This window comes from Myotis yumanensis, unplaced genomic scaffold (assembly GCF_028538775.1).
Source record: "Myotis yumanensis isolate MYYU_CA2020_CCGP unplaced genomic scaffold, mMyoYum1.0.hap1 SCAF_2, whole genome shotgun sequence".
In the NCBI taxonomy this organism is placed as follows: Eukaryota; Metazoa; Chordata; class Mammalia; order Chiroptera; family Vespertilionidae; genus Myotis; species Myotis yumanensis.
In genome coordinates, this window is record NW_027223753.1 from 102,259,546 (window position 1) to 102,280,674 (window position 21,129).

The following is a 21,129-nucleotide window of genomic DNA, read 5'->3' on the forward strand; positions in this document are numbered from 1 at the left end:
CCCTACAGAAATATTTTAACCATCTAGGCCACTCTAGAAATCAGACCAGGGTTTGTTCCCTTTCCCATTAAGGGAAATCACACAGGCAGCACAGGAAATCTCATTAGTAAAGTGTGACTGCCTGACAGATACTCAAATATGGTCACACACATGTGAGCACCAGCAGTAGGGGGTTAAGTCAGGACCTTCCCTATGAGCATGTCTAGCCAGGAAGGTCAGCTATTAGTGTGTGTGCACTAACAGGCAGTCTTTCTTGCCCTACACAGGAGATGTCCTGCGGGGGCCCTAACAAGATGGCACTGGTAGCCTCTTTGTTCATTTTGTCTTTTCAGATGGGGAACTCATCTGCCACCAAGGTCAGCACACCCTCTAGATTGCATTTTGAGTAACTGGCATTCGTTTGATCCACAAACCCTGAAGAGAAAGCATACTTAAGTATGGCCACAATATAAGCTTGGCAGATTGAGAGGCATGGCCCTTAAAGGGGAGTATTACCATCATACAATTAAATATTTTCTGTAGGAAGGAAGGGAAGTGGTCTGAGGTCCCATATGTTCAGGCTTTCTTTGCCTTAAGAAACAATAAAAAATTGTGTAAGCAATACAAAATTGACCCCTGATGCCTGGAAACATTGACCCAAAACGGTATAAGAGAGCCAAAAACCCCTAGGAAGGTGATGGGGCCTAGTGGCCCACTAAATACACCTGAGCCATCTTGTCTTCCTTATCCAGGACCCCTGGAAGAACAAGTCCTGCCTAGACCTGAGAGAACTTGGCCACCCAGGCCCCTGGCTACCCTTTGCCCTCTACAGGCAGTGTCTAGGGGAGAGTCCAGACCCATCCGGGTCCAGGTATCGTTTTCCCTACAGGACTTAAGACAAATTAAGATGGATTTAGGAAAGTTTTCAGATAACCCTAATAAGTACATAGATGTTTTTCAGGGACAGACATAAACATTTAATTTATCATGGAAGGATATAATGCTTCTTTTAAGTAAGACACTCTCAGGATCAGAGAAGCGGTCAGTCCTAAATACAACTCAACAGTTTAGAGACAAATACTTCTTAGTAAATGTCAGTGGGGTCCCCCATGATCAGATTGGACAGTTTTACCCCAGGGCTTTAGAGATAGCCCCCAATTGTCTGGTCAGGACTTAACTCAGGATTTATGTCAATTTAACCACCTGTAGACCAAAATATGCAAAGGTCATTAGATTCACTGGCTCACATGGTTCTAGATCAGCCGTGGGCAAACTATGGCCCTCGGGCCGGATCCTGCCTGTTTGAAATGAATAAAACTAAAAAAAAAAAAAAGACCGTACCCTTTTATGTAATGATGTTTACTTTGAATTTATATTAGTTCACACAAACACTCCATCCATGCTTTTGTTCCGGCCCTCCGGTCCAGTTTAAGAACCCATTGTGGCCCTCGAGTCAAAAAGTTTGCCCACCCCTGTTCTAGATCATAGAATGGCCCTTCCTATATGTCAACAACCCTTTTAAAATAGATCTTAGAACACAATATATTCTTAAACAGACTATATAGTTAAGGGAGAAAACATTGCATTCTCAATCTCCTAAAATTTAGGCTCAGATCCATGGTATGCTACCTATTCCTATACAGATGGTCATGGAAATGAAACTCTGAATGACATCTTCCCATCTTCCACGGTCCCTTAGATAGTCCGCCTCCGATGGAGCCCCAATACCCCTTGCTATGTCCCACTTCAGTTGTAAGTTGCTAGAGCAGTCATTGCCCCCATTCCCAACAGCAGCTGGGGTCTCCAAATTGGAATGGGAAATGAAGAGACAGAAGAAAGCTAGGTAGATAGGGGCAGGACCATGGGAAGGGAAAGTAATACTCAAGAACCCAACTATGGGGAGTTACTAAGATACCCCAACTGGGCGGGGAAGGAAAGGTATGCGAGAGAGGCATGAACTTTAAAATGTATGGATATTACTAAGGTAGCATAACCAATCAGGAACTAACAAGCATATATACAAAAAAAGAGCACACTCGAGCTTCCTCTTTCTCTCTTCCCCTGGTGCAGCACACAATGGATACCTGATGTTCCTGCTGCGGGGCTTATGGCCATGTGGGCCTCCATACGTGGACTAATAGACTTTAATTAGCTTGGATGCTGAACTACTCCTGACTGTAACATGAAAAGAAAGCTCTGGACACTGGGCTGCTCCTGAAACCCCAGCTACACCTTTTCCAGGACTGGCTTTTCCCAATAAACTTCAGTTTTGCTAATTGTTTTTGTCTGTCACTTCATTCTTCGTTTTCTCGAGACAACAAACTTGGACTCAACATCCCACATTTTGGTTTCAGTACCTCTGCAGGAGCTGAATTCTCTGTTGGACAACTTAGTTATTACCCTCTCCTCACCTGGCTATCTGCACCCTTCAAAAGTGAGCTCTATGTTGCCTCCTCTGGGAATACTACACCGCTTGCTATTTTTTCACACCAAATTTAATAACTGGTTAACTGTCTGCTCTCGCCAGAGACTCCCACAGCAGGGCTATGTCTTTTAAACTCTTTATTCCCAGTAGTGATGGTCATGTAACAGGGTGCTCAACAAATGTTCAATAAATACAAGAATGGACTCAAGGAGTGAAGTGAGGACAGAAGAGGTGCATGGGACCCACCCACAAAGGTGGCCACAGGAGTGTTTTGTGAGTCATGTACATATGCTTGTGGAGCTTAGTGGACACCTAGGTTTTCCAGACCCTCTTTATAATTGTACAATTTAGGAGGAGAAATGCTATCTGTAAGAAATAGTTTGCAAGATAGCTCTCATTTTTATAAAATCCACACATACCAACAGCAAGGCCAGCTAGAGAAGCTGCACCAAGGCACGACATATCCAGGTGAACAGGTCTGTCTATCTTCTCATTAATCAGGTCTGAAGTCATCTGCATGACAAAACTGTTCTTACAAACTCCGCCATCTGCCCTGTGGGGAGCAAGATATTTGAGATAAAGTACCACAATAAAAGCATAACAACATTTTTAAGAAGAGTCATGTTTTTTTTAGACCCTTGATTTTATTATTTAATTCCAAAATTATATCACTTAGCATTGACCTGCAGACACGACCTTACTAGGTAATCTTGAAACATTTTCTCTTATTCCTGCTATCAGTTCTTCTACCTGCTCTATTTGTTCAAAACAGACCAAGTGAACTGAGCCAACATACAAATGGATTTGAACATTGTAGCAAAGAAAATTCGATGCTTCTATGCCAAAAGGATAGCCACATGCCCAAAAGTGACTTTAAAGATTTTTATAATATGGGTGCTAAGATCTTCCCAAATTCCAAAGTGTGTTATATTCTCCATAAATCCCAAATTGACTTTTCATTCCTCGTCAAAACCCCATGTTCAAGAATTTTGTTGCAAAGGATCTAGGTTTAAGTTCTTTTTGAAATATTGAATAACCCTAATGATGGAAATACTCATGGTAGCTACCACTTCCTTCCAATTTCTAATTACATCTATTAGAAACAAAGCATACATACCGGATTTTTGTCACGGGAATATGGATCTCTTTCTGCATCACCTCATATAACTGCTTGTTTCTAGTTAAAAAAAATAACTATGTAGATAAAATTGAAATCATAGTAATTCTCTATTTCTCTAATCTATAAAAATATAAACTATGGTTTTATGTACATGATATATATATATATAAAATATGCAAAAAGGTATTAAAGAAATATATTCTGCTAACTAGAAATGGGTAACAGATGTTCAAATAAACAAGAGGCTCAAGGCTTGTGCTTCTCACCTCCATACAAAAGAGCACAATTTTTATTTTCAAACTGAATTTTATCTATAACTGTTCCTACAAATAAAAATACAAAGCAAGCATCCATTTAATAGATAGCTATTTAGATGGCATGCCATAAATTATATCTTACAGAATTAATTAAATATAGAACTAATCCTATATAATAAAAGCCTAATATGCTAAGTGTCTGGTCGTCTAGTAGGCCATTCAAACAATCGAAGCGTAATATGCTAATGATATGCTAAGGCTGCTCAACTGCTCGCTATGAGGTGCACTGACCACCAAGGGGCAGACAGTCTACCAGTCACTATGATGTGCACTGACCACCAGGGGGCAGACGCTTCGACCAGTAGGTTAGCTTGCTGCTGGGATCCAACCGATCGGGACTGAGCAAGATGGGCCAGACATGCCCTGGAGCCCTCCTGTGTCCCTCCCCAGTCCCAATTGTGCACCGGTGGGGTCCCTTGGCCTGGCCTGCACCCTCTCACAATCCGGGACCCCTCAGGGGATGTCAGAGAGCTGGTTTCGGCCCGACGGCAGAACGACCGATCGCTATGATGCGCACTGACCACCACAGGGCAGACACTCAACACAGGAGCTGCCCTGTGGTGGCTAGTGTGCTCCCACAGGGGGAGCACCGCTCAGCCAAAAGCTGGGCTCATGGCTGACGAGTGCAGTGGTGGTGGCAGGAGTCTCTCCCGCCTCTGTAGCAGCGCTGGCTGGGGATGTCCGATTGCTGGCTTAGGCCCACTCCCTGCGAGGGGACCTAAGCTGGCATTTGGACATTCCCCAAGGGCTCCCGGACTGCAAGAGGGCGTAGGCCGGGCTGAGGCACACCCCCCCCACCCAAAGTGCACGAGTTTTGTGCACCAGGCCTCTAGTCATTTTATAATCACAGGAAATTTTATTTTAAACATTTGAATTTTCCATATTCATGATAGCCACATTCTTAATTTTAATAAGCTCCTACACCTGCTTCATAAAAAAAAAAAGAGCACTGGAAAATATACATAAAAATAATTTTGATAATTCAATCTTTGAGTATCACAGAAGCATATTAAAATTCTCCTTCATGAATACAAAAACCTTTGAAAGTCCAAATTTTAAATCTCTTATGCTTAGGAAATTGGATATTTTTAAAAATCACTGATTTTCATATATCAAATCTAAGTGGTACTAGAACTATTTAATATGAAAAAATAAAAAATGATATGAAAATTAGCAGTAAGAACAGATTATGTCATATGCAGTATGAATTAAATTAAAGGTATAAATCCTTGATTAAAATTATGAAATTTCTAGTTTTATAGAAACTAATAAAAGAAAATGGGAATACCATAAGGGGAGAAAGGAGTTTAGAGCAGGTTTTGGTACCTGAAAGCTATGGACTCCAATATTGCTCGTACAAGATGGTATTTACTAGTGGAAGGCTTCAAACCCATAAAAGAGGCACAAGCACAAGGGTCATTTAATGGAGCCTAAAGTAAGAGATAGTAAGAATATATTATTATTGTTCTAAGTCACATCTATAGACTTAAAGACATATTATTCAATAAAAATGAACACATTAGAAAAAAAATCCCTATTATAGTTAAGTAGGTTTAAAATAAATAACAGTCCAAAATTATATTAAATATTACCATAACTTTTTAAAAGGGCTTGAGCAAGTTTGAGAACTGACATGGGACTTACCTGGGCCTTCTGTTTGAGCTCATACCAAGAAAAGGCACTGCAGTACAGAGTGACCAATTATTAACAGCCCAGCTTTATTAATGAAGGCAATGAAAAATAGTCCTTGTACCCCCTTCTCTCCAGTTGTAGGGTTTTTACACATAAAGTTGTTCACTGCATAAAGGAGCTTTTCGAGGACATAAGTTAGACTCAAGATAAAGAACAATAATGCAAAAAATATGTTTTTCAGTGTCATAACTTATACCCAATATGTCACCAGACACTCAATCGAGTACTCAATTTCTTAGCTTACAGTCTTGTTGTCTAATATGAGAAATGACCCAGCCTAACATCTGTCTTTAAAAGAGTCAAAATCTTGCCCTGGTTGGTGTGCCTCAGTGGGTTGGAGTGTCATCCTGTATACCAAAAGATTGTGGGTTCCATTTCCGATCAGGACACATACCTAAGTTGCAGGTTTGATCACTGGAGGCAACTGATCTCTATCTCTCTCTCTCTCTGTCTCTCTCTCTCTCTCTGTCTCTCTCTCTGTCTCTCTCTCTCCCTATTCCCCTCTTTCCAAAATGAATAAACATAACCTTGAGTGAGGATTACACAAATTTCTTTTAAAGAGTCAAAATCTTGAGCTGGATGTATTCATCATACGAAATTTGTATTCATCTTTGAAATGCAAGACAATTTTGTAACAGAAAACAGATTCCTGCCAGGCTTGCAGTCTCACGGGGAAGCAGACAGAGGAGTTCCGGCACACTTACATAAGGTCATGACAGGGACACGCCAGTGCTGTCAGGAACTGATGGTCCCTAGAAAAAGTACCTGCTAGTTTCAAGCACTCACATATCATCTCTTTACCTGGAAAACTTTCTACCACCCCCTTTTCCTAGTCAATCTTACTACCACTCTAAAACTTGGCTCAGCTTCCTCCAGGAAAGTTCCTGACCCCAGAGACTAGACAAGTCCTCAATGATATGTTTCTGTGGAAGCCTCTAACTTCCCATTACATCAGGTGCCACAGTTTATAATCACAGGTATGTATGTGTGTTTGTGGAAACTCCACTGTTTGTGGCCCTCCATAGGGGATCCACACACATCTGCTCATTGATACACATTGAATCAATGAACAAACAATACTTTTCCTAATTACTTAACTGAAGAAATTCTACATTATATTTTATCTTTACTGTAGCTATAATTTTCCTCCTATTGTGAATTTATCTTGGTAATTTTCAAGTTCATTAATATCTTTTGATGATTCACTCAGTAAAAGTTGATTTATACAGTGAAGCTGGTCTACAAAGATAGGCTAGACTCTGCCAGTTCATTTAGTCCCTAGGATGCAATGGGGTTTCTCTGAAAAAAAAAAATTACTTCTTCCAATCTACCACATAAAATTCTGATATGAATGGCTTGAAATCACTTTTGTACAAATAACTATGAACATAATTTACTATAACTAATACACCAATTTGAGGGATAATAAATTCCACCGAAGCCTAAAAATCCCTTGATAGGTTACAATATCCCTGCATTAGTTAGTCCAAGGGACTCTCTCTAGAATGATATGGCAGAAAAAACACTGGGAAGGTCCTTTTCACGTGCTGCTCATACCTGGTCAGGGCAGACAGCCACCAGTCACCCCTCCAATATATCAGTGCCACTGCCACCGAGTGGGCCTCCCAGAACCAACCACCAACCAGGACAGCACAACCCGGCCAAGTTCTGTTTGGTACCCTAAGCAAAACTTGCAGACTCCTGCCCTGCCCTGCCATGCACAGACTGTCCAGCTGGCAGGCCTCTCACCATGGGGACTTTGGCCCAGGTGTGGGGCCTTGTGGGCAGTGAATGTGAGCAGGCTTCTGTCCCAGTCCACCGTGACCTGACAGTGCATTCCCCTGGTACCTGCTGTGTCATTCTGCTGTCTTGGTATCTACACTCTGCCATGAGAGAGTATGGCAGAGGTGACTATAACCTGGACCCAGGAGTCAGGACATTTAATCCTAAAACCAGAGCTGCTGCTCAGTAGTGTGTGAGATTGGGCAAGTGATTTAACAGCTAACCCTCAAGTCTCCAGTCTTCAGAGCAGGATCCAAAGAGTATCTCATGTGTTACTGAGGAGTAAATGAGATAATGCATGTGAAAAATTTAGGACAGAGCCTGACACACAGTAAGAATTCACAGCTTAGCTACCACTACAATCTTTATTTTACCCACCCCCCTCCCACTACTACTAACTTTCTTCACAATCCTTTCACTGCACCATCTAAATGCTTCCTTCTATTGTAAATAGATTCCCCTAACCCAGTGGTCGGCAAACTGGGGCTCGCGAGCCACATGCGGCTCTTTGGCCCCTTGAGTGTGGCTCTTCCACAAAATACCACGTGTGGGCACGCATGTACAGTGTGATTGAAACTCCGTGGCCCATGCGCAGAAGTCGGTATTTTGTGGAAGAGCCACACTCAAGGAGCCAAAGAACCGCATGTGGCTCGTGAGCCGCAGTTTGCCGACCACTGGTTAACTAAGACTTAAAACTTTAAGTAAAGTTTATTAAGTTAATTTTAGGGAACGTTGTGGAGTGAAAGATGTAGTGTCGAGAATTGAGAAAGATATGTTGAGATGGTTTGGACATATAGAGAGGATGAACGAAAGGAGATAGACGAAACAAGTATGCAAGACGAGTATGGATGGGAGATTTGGAAGGGGTCGACCTCAGCGAACATACCTCAATCAGACTGAGGATGTTTTTAGCGAAGGCCAGCTTAGGAGTACCCTAATTAAGTTAATAACAATGTACCTACCTATATAGTTTAAGTTTAAAAAATTTGGCTCTCAAAAGAAATTTCAATCGTTGTACTGTTGATATTTGGCTCTGTTGCCGACCACTGCCCTAACCCATATCCACTTCTGAGAAGTTCCCTCCACTTATTTTGTGGGTGCTGTAACAATCTTGGCTCTGGGCTGGGCAAATGGCTTTAGCTGTAGCTATTCAGTATAGGTTCCTCAGGCTTCCACACCACAGGGACAGAAGGAAACTATACTGACTCCCCTGACCACTCTAGGCCACTGTGCATCTACTATTAGCAGACACTTCCCTGTGCTCCCTTGCATGCCTGGTTGCACATCGTCATGCTGTGTTTCCTTTCCACTGCTCAGATATCCCAGTCACTCTCAGAACCAGAGATGGCATTCACAGTACTTGCTGGCCACATCCCTTTGTAGGGAAACTGCTTGAACCCACGGCCCTGTTCTCTGAAACAGCCATACCTCAAGCCCTAGTCCCACAGCCACTGCACAACTATAAGGAGTGAGCACAACTGACTCAAGTCTGTCCAAAGCTTGAAAAATAAAGGTGGTTCAATCAGACTCCCTCCTTGGAAATTGTAACTAGGAAACACCGAGAAAAAGACCATCAATGGGAATTAAAGGATGAAATTAAAAGGATGTAAAAGGTGGAAAAAGGCTGTGTGTATTTACAAATTGTGAAGAAGCAGAAAGCATAGGGAAAATAATGACAAGCGGAAGTTATGAGGAAGAAAGGACATCCAGCAAAGCTACCGATGAGAAGAGAAAAGCAGATGTACAGAGAAGCAAGAAAACAGAACACTCAGAATTGCACAGCTGGCCCTGAGCCCTTTCTAATCCATCCTCAGGGGCGTGTGACACAAGGAAGCCTGCTTCTCACATCTATGTGCCCTCACAGCAGCATGACTAATCCCTGAAGACTGGCACTAGCTCACAGTCCTGTCCTCTCTTCTGCTGCCACCATCACAGGAACTTTCATGCCAAGTAGAACCCTGATTCTCGCCTCTGACACCTGCTGTGAACACTCTACATCAGCAGCCCTCCCCCAAATAGGAAAGCACAACCCGGCCAAGTTCTGTTTGGCACCCTAGGCAAAACTGCTAGAGCACCATCACCAGCCTGCACCAAGTAATACTCCACGCACTGCCTGCTCTCCCCCACCCCTCTGCCATTTCCTGAAGTGGCTGGCCCTGTCACCCTCATTCTCCTCAAATCTTCTCCAGCAACCCTTTGCTGGCAGACTCCCTTGAGAAATTGAGGCTATTAGAAACCTTTACCATCCTGCCCTCAATCATCTATAGCTGTGACAATATTCTAAAATTAAAGGCAGCACCACTTATTCTTGTTCCTTCCTTCCTTCCTTCCATTCCCCTAATCTTCATTTTCTCTAGTTGTTGATAAACACAGCTTATAGGCAACCTCTCTCCTATTTTCCAAGCAGCTTACCATCAACACACTATTGTTGTTAATTTAGCTTTAGGTCTCCAGTTAATGCTTCCATTTTACACTGGGGAATATGTGGCTTTGCAGGCTTCCCTCACCCCTCCCGACCCCAGAGTATGGCCAGAATGCAGTCATGGTAGGACAGGGGCATTTTGTGATCAACATGAAATTTAAAACCGTATCTGCAAGTTTTCTCTATCTTTTTTTATTATATATTTTATTACATATTATTTTTTACAGGTATATGAATTGATAGAGGAGGGAAACACAGAGTTGACAAGATACAGTCACACAAAGTCCACCAGCACATTTTTTAAAATGGGAGGATCCACGTAGCCTAATTAAATCCCACCTCTGCTGATCACTATTCATGTCACCTTCCTCCTTAAACTTCAATCAGAATTATTCACTCCCTCTGATGTGGTGGATGGTATTTTAGCTGCCTCCCCTCATCCTGCAGAGGATGCAATGGAAGCTCTAGAGGTAGTTTATGGACCTCAGGGTACAGTACACAGAAAGTAGGACAGTTATTAAAATAATGCTCATTTTAAAAATTTAGTTTGGAAATGTACTTTTAGAGACTTAAGCCATTCTGATCTAATTTTTTTTCACCAGCTTCTAAATTCTATGATCCAAACTTTTGAATTTGGGACTTTTTTTGTAACTTATTACCAGAGCAAGGGATGGACTAGAAAAAAACGAAATTTTTATTTTTTGAAAGGAAAAAAACATTTAGATGGGGATTAAAAGGACTGGTATAAGCTTTCTCAAAAAAAGGGGGGGGAGGAATTTGTTCATAATAATATATCTGAGTGTTTTACGAAGTCTTTATAACAATAAGCATGTTAAAGGTATTATCACAGATCTTTCAATTAAATAACAAAGTTAAGTATTATAAAATCAAGTTTTTTACTGGATTCACTTTTTGATTAGGTAGTAACAAATAATATATCACAATAACATTTTTTGATTTTTAAAAATTGATTTCAGAGAGTAAGGGGAGAGAGAGAGGAAGAGATAGAAACATCAATGATGAGAGAGAATCATTGATCAGCTGCCTCCTGCATGCCCCCTACTAGGGATTGAGCCCATAATCTGGGCATGTGCCCTAACCGGGAATCCAACTGTGACCTCCTGGTTCATGGGTTGATGCTCAACTACTAAGCCACACCAGCTGGATAAGAATTTTTTTTTAAGTTTAATATAACTTATAAAGAACTGTAAAATATAAACATATAGATGTGGGGGGAGGGCACGTGTGTGTATCTGTCCATTATTTTTCTAATTCTCAATGACACACTTCCTCTAACTACTGATAGATTTCCCTTCACTGGGAAATGACTCTTTTGGTCATGATAAAATAATCCTGGGTCTTATGTAAAAGTTCTATGATAAACCTGCTGACTTTTCGTTTCCACAAGGGTGGGGTTCTAAGCAGAAGCCAGCTGAGTTAGCTGTGCTCTCTTGTGGAATTCATACTATGTCATACCATAACTTATCAACCCTAGAATGTACCTTTTACCTTAGTCGATTAAATACCCAAATTTTCAGGTAAGGGCATGGCAGATACATAATTTTAGGGGTGGGCATGAGGAGAGAAATGTTTATTGCCCTTAACTATTTCTTACATACCTGCAAACCACTAAAACACGGAACAAAATAAACCCCTTCAGAATCTTCCAAACTTCTGGCCATTTTTTCAGTCTCAGCAGCATCTGTGAAAAGATCTGCAAACATAAAAACAAACAAACAACAACAAAAAATGTCTAAAACAAAACGAAAAGGTTGAGGAGGAACAAAGTATTGTGTTATATGACCAATATTTACCTGTGTCGACATTTATTATGAATTTAATATGAAAGATTACTCACTTAAAAGGGTCAACACAAAGGCCAATCTATTTGGGTTCCTTTACTTGCCTGGGTTTGGGAGCCCATAGAAGGGCAAGAGAACCAGAGGCCCTCTTAGCTCAGCATGCAGCAGGCCTTACTTTTCCTTTAAAGATATTTAGGCTGTCTAAAAATATAAATTTTAGGTGTGTTTTTGGCATTAAAAGTGCATTCTTCTGAAGATTACACCCATTCCAGTTTTTTGATGAAAAGATCTCTCTTGGTCATTAAAATCTAGAGGCCTGGTGCATGGATTCGTGCACTGGTAGGGTCCCTCAGCCTGGCCAGCACCCTCTCGCAATCCAGGACCCCTTGGAGGATGTCAGACTGCAGGTTTTGGCCCAATCCCTGCAGTCCGACATCCTCCAAGGGATGTAGCAGTGCAGGAAGCGGCAGGCAGCCAGGGAGGAGCCAGGGCCAGGCGCCGCTCCTGCTCATCCCAGCCCCACTGCACCTGCCGCTGCTGCTGCTTGGTAGTGCTGCCACAGAAGCGGGAGAGGCTTGTGCTGCTGCAGCTGTGCCATGAGCCCAGCTTCTGGCTGAGCAGCGCTCCCGCTATGGGAGTGCACTTATCACCAGGGGGCTGCTCCTGCATTGAACATCTGCTCCCTGGTGGTCAGTGCGTATCATAGCGACCAGTCAACCGATCAGTCAGTTGCTTAGGCTTTTATATATATAGATAATAACCAAAAGAATCAACTGAAAAACTACGGATCTTAAGGGTTCGATAAGGGGCAGTAACAATTAAATATATCAAAAGTTAACCTTTAAAAAACAACCAGACCAAAAAAAATCAAGATCTAATTCATTTAATATGCTTTTTACTGATATATATACAGAAAAATGCACAAAGCCTAAGTGTATAGCTGAATGAACTTTCACAATGTGAATATAATAAGCTAACGAACACCCAGATCAAGATACAAATTTCTTTGTTCAACATCATGCTTGTGAGATTCAGTCATTTTGTTACAAGTAGTTGTGCTTCATTCATTCTCACCCTGTAAGGTATTCCACTGTGTGACCATACGCAAATGATTAGACGAGCTATAGTTAATAAACATATGGGTAGTTTCCAGTTTTAGGCTAATAATAAACAGGCCACTTTGAACTTACAGATATTCTTTTTGGTGAACATATGTATACATTATTTGCTATATACCAAGGGATGAAATTGCTAGTCCTAGGAGCTTCACATTTAGGACTAGCTTTAACAGATAACTGTAAACTACACTGAGTGGCCAGATTATCATGACCGGCCAGATTATTATGACCACCCCATCAGTACTTTGTTGGGCCACCTTTTGCCTTCAATGCTGCGGCAATTCTTCTTGGCATTGACTCCACGATATGTTGAAAGGTGATGCAAGGAATCTGACATCATGCCTAATGAATAGCACTGTCCATTTCTGTGAGATTTGATGGTTGTGGAACCAGCTGCATGATGGCTCTTTTAACTTCATCCCACAAACGCTCAATTGGATTGAGATCTGGTGATTGTGGGGGCCACCTAAGCAAGGTAAAGTCTCCCTCATGTTCTTGAAACCACTCCTGCACAATACGAGCACCGTGGCATGGTGCATTGTCTTGTTGGAAGAAGCCATCTCCATTGGGATACGCCATCAACATGATAGGATGAACTTGATCAGCAATGATACTTAGGTACGTTGTGCTATTCAGACATTTATAATGATCTGGCCCTCTAGCAACTTCAGCGCGAAATTATAGCTAATTTGCCTACAAACATCAGGTGGTCATAATAATCTGGCCACTCAGTGTATTTTCCAAAGTGGTTCTACCAATTTAAGACTCCTGTATGGGAGTTCCAGTTACCCCATATTCATGCCAATAATTGATACTGCCTGTGTTTTTCATTTTAGCCATTTTGGTGGTATTGCATGATGGTTAGATTTTGTATTTCTCTGTTTACTAATGAAACTTCAATCCTTTTCATTCATCATTTGCATATCTTTGTTTGTGAAGTGACCCCTAAATGAGATCTGGGACTGACAACATAGATCTGATGAAAAAGCTCAGAAATCAATCATAATAAACATTGCTGCCTTATATAGCCTTTATTAAGTCAGTTTTATTTCTGCATGATTTTTTCTTATGAGAAAGAATTTGACAGCTGTCAGCCAGCTTTCTATACTCTGTCTCTCTTTTGCTTATTAGTTCATTTTGTTCATTAGATTCCACATATGAGTAAAATCATATAAGTCTTAAATTCTGATACCTATGAATGTGGCTTTATTTGCAGATGTAATTAGTCAATTTTAGGTCGTACTGGATGAGGATGAGCCCTAATCCACTGACTGGTGTCTTTATTAGAAATCACTGAAAACATAGTCACAGACACACAGGGACAACTCATGTGAAGAGAGAGGCAGAGGCTGGAGGAAAGCAGCTCTAGGCCAAGGAGCTCTAAGGACTGCCAGCCACCACCAGAAGCCAGGAAGAGACAGAAAGCTACCGACACCTTGATATTTGACTTCTTGCTTCCAGACCTGTGAGAGAATAAATTTCTATTGTTTTTAAACCAACAAGAAAAGAAAAAAAAGAGAGAGAGAGAAAAATAATTGATTAAAGACAAGAAGTTTAAGAAATATCTATATTAAAACTCAAGTTTATGAGGATCATTCAATAATAATTATAAATTTTCTTCAAAATGACAGTTATCAGAACCATAAGTCACATTCACTTGGTCAAAATGTCCAGATAATACATTAAAATGTCTGTAGCACTTCAAAAACTGATATTAAAAAGAAAACATTGGTTTTGAAATCTATACTTACTAAAAAGTCATGTCCAAATGTCTAAATTTCAAAATTGAGATGTGGAAAACATATTGGAGGTCTGGTTTAAAGAACATTTCTGGTAACATGAAGAAATGGGAAAAAACCTAGTTTATCCACATTCTTCACTGGTTCTTCCATTCTTTCTTGAAAAATTTCTCTAACTAATCTTCCATGTGAACTGTTCTCAAATGAGTGTAGACCTCACTCTGTTTCTCCCATAGCATGCAGAGAAGAATCCTGGCTGGGGCTCCTAGCCACGCTATCTGAGGGCTTGAGCAGAAGAACAAGCTTGCAGTTAACACTGGAACTCCAAGTTCTACCAAATTGGTAGGAAGTTCCCTGCATTTTTATTTCCTCCAACATCCTGGCCTAGACTCAGAGACGGCCTGAAACCAGAAACATGTGTCTGTGCACTGGGTGCAAATACGAAGAGCTTCTACATAAGCCCCCTCTTTCTGGTCTGAAGAGCAGGAGTCAGGTGGCCTTTAAAAAATAGAGTGGGGAAGTTATCCTTCTTTATGCATGTGTGTTTTTCATTCTACCTGGACAAGAGAGGAGGAAGATAGAGACAGGGTGAGAGAGAGAGAAGAGAGAGAGAGGAAATAAGAAGAGAGCCTCAGGGGTCTGTGGGACAGTAAGAAAATGCATAACATTGCTGTCATTTAAATTCCAGAAGACAAAGAATGCACCGCAGAATAACTATTTGCAGAAAAAAATGTCTGTAAGCTTCCCACAGAGCAATAAAATGAACAAAACAGAGATGAATTTCAAAGGCATTACACTAAGAAAAAGAAACAGTCTTGGCTGATTCTACTCTGTGAGCCCAGTTATTGTGTACGAGATTGTGGAAGAGGTAAAAGTATAGGGATAGAGGAAAGATTAGTTGCTGCCTGAGATTAGAGTGGGACAGGGATTGACTACAAAGGAGTGACACATGGTAATTTGGGGTTGATGAAAGTGTTTAGTACAATAGTCACAATCCTGATTGTGGTAATGGTTATTCAGTCTATGTAGGTCTTAAAACCAGTAGAAGTATACACCAAAAAAAAACCAAACCAAACACAAGCACTTATAAACATATTAGAGGCCCAGTGCATGAAAATTCGTGCACTCAGAGGGGGGAGGGGGCCCCTCAGCCCTGCCTGCGCCCTCTCACAGTCTGGGAGCCCTCGGTCCTTACCACCTGCCTGCTCACTGCTCCTTAGTGCTGCCTCCGAGGCGGGAGAGGCTCCTGCCACGGCCACTGCACTCACACAGTTTCTGGTTGAGCAGCACTCCCCCTGTGGGAGCGCACTGATCACCAGGGGGCAGCTCCTGCATTGAGCGTCTGCCCCCTGGTGGTCAGTGTGCATCATAGCGACCAATCATTCCGCCATTCAGTTGATTTGCATATTACCCTTTTATTATATAGACTAGAGGCCTGGTGCACAAAAATTTGTGCACTCGGCGGGGGAAGGAGAGGTCCCTCAGCCCGGCCTGTGCACTCTCGCAGTCTGGAACCCCTCAGGAGATAACGACCTGCTGGCTTAGGCCTGATCCTGGGTGGCAGAGGGCAGGCCCAATCCCTAGGTGCAGCCCCTGGTCGGCCTCAGAGCAGGGCCAATTGGGGAGTTGGGGCGTGGCCCCGTCATGCACAGAGCAGGGCGGATCGGGAGGTTGCGATGCCACCCTCAGTCACGCTCAGGGTGGGGACGATTGGGGAGTTGGGGCACCGCCCCGTCACACTCAAGGCAGGGTTGATGGGGAGGTTGCGGCGCCACCCCGTCACGCACAGAGCAGGGCCCATCAGGGGGTTGGGGCACTGCCCCTGTCACTCATAGAGCAGGGCCAATCAGGGGGTTGGGGCGCTGCCCCCTGTCACACACAGAGCAGGGCCCATCAGGGGGTTGGGGAGCTCCTCCCTGTCACTCACAGAGTAGGGCCGATAGGGGAGTTGGGGCACCGCCCCCTGTCACACACAGAGCTGGGCGGATCAGGGGGTTGGGGCGCTGCACCCTGTCACACTCAGGGCAGGGCCAATGGGGAGGTTATGGCTCTACCCTGTCAAACACAGAGCAAGGCCTGTGGAGGGGGGTTGGGGCGCCACCCTCTATCACCCACAGAGCAAGGCCGATCAGGGGGTTGGGGCGCCGCCACTGTCACACTCGGGGCAGGGCTGATGGAGAGGTTATGGCTCTACCCTGTCACACACAGAGCAGGGCCCATAGGTGCGGCGGGGGGGAAGGGAGGGTTGGGGCGCCGCACCCTGTCACACACAGAGCAGGGCCGATCAGGGGATTGGGGAGCTCCCCCCTATCAGGCACAGAGCAGGGCCGATCAGGGGGTTGGGGCACCTTCCCCTGTCATGAACAGAGCAGGGCAGATAGGGAGGTTGTGGCCCCGCCCCCTGTCACACACAGAGCCGCAGGGCGATCAGGGGGTTTGGGCGCTGCCCCCTGTCACGCTGATCCCGGTGCCGGGAGCCTCGCTGCTCCACTGATCCCGGTGCCGGGAGGCACATTACCCTTTTACTATATAGGATAGAGGCCTGGTGCATGGGTGGGGGCCGGCTGGTTTGCCCTGGAGGCTGTCCTGGATCAGGGTGGGGGTCCCCACTGGGGTGCCTGGCCAGTCTGGCTGAGGGGCTGAGGGCTGTTTTCCAGGTGGCGAGTGACTAAAGCTCCCAACTGCTCCTTGTTTTCTTTTTTTTTTTTTTATGCTGGGCCAGCTTTAGCTCTGAGGCCTCGCTGCTGAAAACATCGATACAATGTTGCTAAAGCCCGGCTGAATGAAAGCCGGTTTCTGGAGTTTTGTTTATCTTCTTATTTGCAACATAGTACATAGTTTCTTAGAGTTGTAGCTCAGAGGCTGGCTAGTGAGGCGGGGAACATTGGGGAACGTTGGAGTTCGCAGCAAGCAAGCTTCATGTTCGCTTCCAGCTGCCTGGCTGCCGGCCGCCATCTTGGCTGACAGTTAATTTGCATATACTCACTGATTAGCCAATGGGAAGGGTAGCGGTCGTACGCCAATTACCATGTTTCTCTTTTATTAGTGTAGATTAGAAATAGCATACAGACATAGTATAAAGACAGATTGAGTATGACGGTGGTTTCACAGATGTATACTTTGTCAATACTCACTGAATGCTCTAAAAAGGTTAATTTAATTACATGTAATTTACATGTCAATAAAGTTGATTTAAAGTGATTTTTTTTCTCAAAAAGAGGGAAAGAAATTCAACTTCACTCATAAGAGAAATGCCATTTAAACACTGAGATGTATTTCTCACCCGTCTAGGTTGGCAAAAATTCAAAAGCTTGATAATATATAAGACTTCTACTTCAGCCTCCAACTTCTGCAGTTCATCCAACCAGATCATTTGATTATGCAAAAGACACTGAAAAAGGAGGCTGTGGGGAAACAGTCACATATATTTCTGGAAATAAAAAATTAAACAATTCCTATGGAGGGGAATTGACAATATCTTAACAAAACTACAATGCATTAGTCCTCTGACACAGCAATCCCACTTCTGAGAATTTATTCTTAAGACACACCTTCCACAACATAAAAACACGTATGTGCAACGTTATTCACTGCAGCATTATTTACATTTTGAAAATATCAGAAACTCCTCAAATGTCCAAATATAGGCTATTTGCTGGCTAAGCTATGTACATACACGTAATGGAATACTATGCAGCTGTGAAACAATGACAATCCCTATGAATTGATATGAAGTAATTCCCAGAATATATTTTTAAGTGAAAATGGCAAAATACAAAAGAGCACAGATAGGTTACCTTTTATGTAAGAAAGGGGACAGGGGGCAGGATAAGAAAACATGCATGTATCTTCATGTTTTTGCAAAAAGAAATATAAAGGATAAACCAAAAACAAATGAAATGATTGTCTACAAGAGATGGAGAGACAGGATGAAGAGATGGGGAGCGAGTCACTCCTTGAAGCGCACCTTATGGTTTTTTAAAATTATATGTATATTTTTATTTCAGAGAGGAAGAGGGAGAGAGAGACAGAAACATCAATGATGAGAATCACTGATCAGCTGCCTCCTGCATGCACGCTCCCCACTAGGGGTTGAGCCCATAACTCGGGCTGTGCCCTGACTGGGAATCAAACTGTGACCACCTGGGTAATAGGTTGACACTCAACCACTGAGCCATGCTGGCCGGGCCACATGTTATGGTTTTTAACTAAGGGAATCATGTTGAAATTCCACATTTAAAAAGTTAAATAATGTTTTTAAAAAGGATGCAGAGAGGGTTAAAAATTAAGACTGAATGATAATAGAAACAAATGAACCCAATCCTACTTCAAATTAACAAAATTACTAAAGGAAGAAGAAAGAGAACTAATCTAAGTAACTTTTGAAAAGTGTGCTTTGACCATATATCCTTGATATAAAGGAAAATCCCTGAACATCATCGTGAACAAATTCATCTTGTTTTACTGGTATGGGTCGAGTAATACTGAAACTTTTTGTGTATATTTTGAGATTCAGCAGGTGAGTATATAATATTGATGTTGTTCTCAATGTAGAAAAAGGGAGACAAAAATATAGAAAAGGGAAAGAAAAGCAAGAATCCTTAGGGGCTAGACTTGAATTGGAGGTACAATATAAACTCAAAGATTTTCACATATGCATGCTTGCGTATCTGTTCCTCTCTCCCTCCCCCCTCCCCCCACCACCTCTCTCTCTCTCTCTCTCTCTCTCTCTCTCTCACACACACACACACACACACACACACACACGCGCGCGCGCGTGCGCGCGCGCACACACACACACAGTTCTGCTGTAAGGGCCTAGAAGCAATGACACTTCACTCATTGTGTTTAAATACCATTTTCCACTAAAAGGAATAAGGACTCAATGGAAAGGTGGCTAATTCCAGGGCAGGTGTAAGAAAAACACAAGAGGAGCTCTGTACCATTAACTAAGAACATGCTCAGAAAATAATAGATACATTTAAAAGGCAGAAGCCAGTATGAGGGGATTCTCACTAGCCAAATTTGCAACCATTTGAGCATGAAAATAAATAAAAACTATAAAAATTATAGTCTGAAGTTCAAGGAAATAAACCATGAGTTTATACCAATAATAAAGAGGGGAGAAGGAAAAGTTCTTCCTTCTACACAAGAATGTTCCCTGATAAACACAGAGGCAATAAGGAAGTTAGAAAACACCATTTGCAACCATCAGTGTGAAGAAGGATGCAGGCTAGGCAAGAATCATTAATGACTGCTAAATTTTGGGGAATCTAAGTTTGAAAGTATTTCCCTACATTATTTGTTACAAAAAGAAAAACAGTAACTATACAGTGGGCTTACGGACTTAAACAGAACCAAAATAAGACTAATGGATACTTTGCATCTCCATGTATATATTCTGAAAAGGACACAGTATCTATCACTAACATAGGATTTCAGCCAAAACTACATAGCCTGGATCTAGTCATGAGAAATCCAAATTGAAAGACATTTAAAAAAATAACTGGCCTATATTTAAAAAGAAAATGTCAATGGCATGAAAAAAATTTGAGGAAAATATTCCTGATTAAATGAAATTATACAATAAGCAATCCTGGACTGCGTCTTGTATTTAAAAAAGTTACCATGAAGGACATTACTGGGGCATCTGACAAAACTGGAAAATGGACTATAAATTTGATGAAAGTATTATATTCAACTAGAGGCCCGGTGCATGAAATTCATTCATGGGTAGGGTCCCTAGGCCTGGCCACAGATCAGGGCCAATTGGGGCCTTCCAGCTGCCGACCAGGGCCTTCCTTCCCCTTCCTTCCCCTGCTGCTGGCCAGGGCCTTCCTTCGTTCCGTGCTGCCTCCTGGTGGTCAACACACATCACAGTGAGCGATCGAACTTCCAGTCTCCAGGTCGAACTCCTGAGGGGACACTTTGCATATTAAGCTTTTATATATATAAAGTTGTTATATTTTTGAAGTTAATAACTATATTTTAGGTATGTAAGGCAATATTCTTATTTTTAGGAAATAGAGAGAGGAAAAGGAACATGAAGTATGCAACCTTTTCTCAAAGAGCTCAGAAAATTATAGAGATATTTATCTATTCTATAGCACATAGGATGGATGGATATATGGATGGATGGTAGGTAAGTAGATAGATAAAGCAATCATGGTAAATCTGAGTAAAGGATATATAAGAGTTTTGTACTACTCTTACAAATTTAAGTTTGAAATTATTTCAAAATAAAAAGTTAAAACAGCCTCTCAGGAGGCTGAGGGGAGTAGCAGCAGCTAGGTGCCCAGCCTCACTGCAGCTCCACTGCATGGTCCTGCCCACCTGTCAGAGGAGCATCCCAGGCTGCACTGTGGTGGGGTACCCACGCGCACCCCGCCCCAGACACCGTGTGCCTAAGTGGACACCTGAGCGATCCTGTGAGCCTGCAGCAGACACAGATGGGATACTATGCACCTCCAATGGACACTGGCGGGACCTCTGCCACCTGGCATGCACCCAGCCTGACTTTACATTCCCGATGGGGAACCAGCCTGGACCTGGGAGACTGCTGCTGATCCAGCAGGACTTGTGCTCTTGCTGTGTACTCACCCACTGCCACCACTACTGTGCTGCCACCACCAATGCACTGCCACTGCTGCCCTAGAGTCCAGATGCTTGGCTCCACCACCAGGGCTGGGGAAGAGGAACTGCGCTAGGTGGATGTAGCCTCCCCTGATCTGGA

General features: G+C 42.7%; 1 protein-coding gene across 4 annotated transcripts in view; it reads right to left on the reverse strand.

Moving 5' to 3' along the window:
- The window catches only part of GK5 (glycerol kinase 5), a 174,065-nt gene that overhangs the window by 29,877 nt on the left and 123,059 nt on the right, over nt 1-21,129 (reverse strand). For all 4 annotated transcript variants that reach the window (XM_070405897.1, XM_070405896.1, XM_070405895.1 and 1 more), the window contains 4 exons: nt 11,357-11,451; nt 5,168-5,271; nt 3,522-3,581; nt 2,824-2,957 (listed from right to left, as the gene is read on the reverse strand). In XM_070405897.1, coding sequence (XP_070261998.1) covers nt 2,824-2,957; nt 3,522-3,581; nt 5,168-5,271; nt 11,357-11,451 — 393 coding nt within the window. The remainder of the gene's footprint in view (nt 1-2,823; nt 2,958-3,521; nt 3,582-5,167; nt 5,272-11,356; nt 11,452-21,129) is intronic.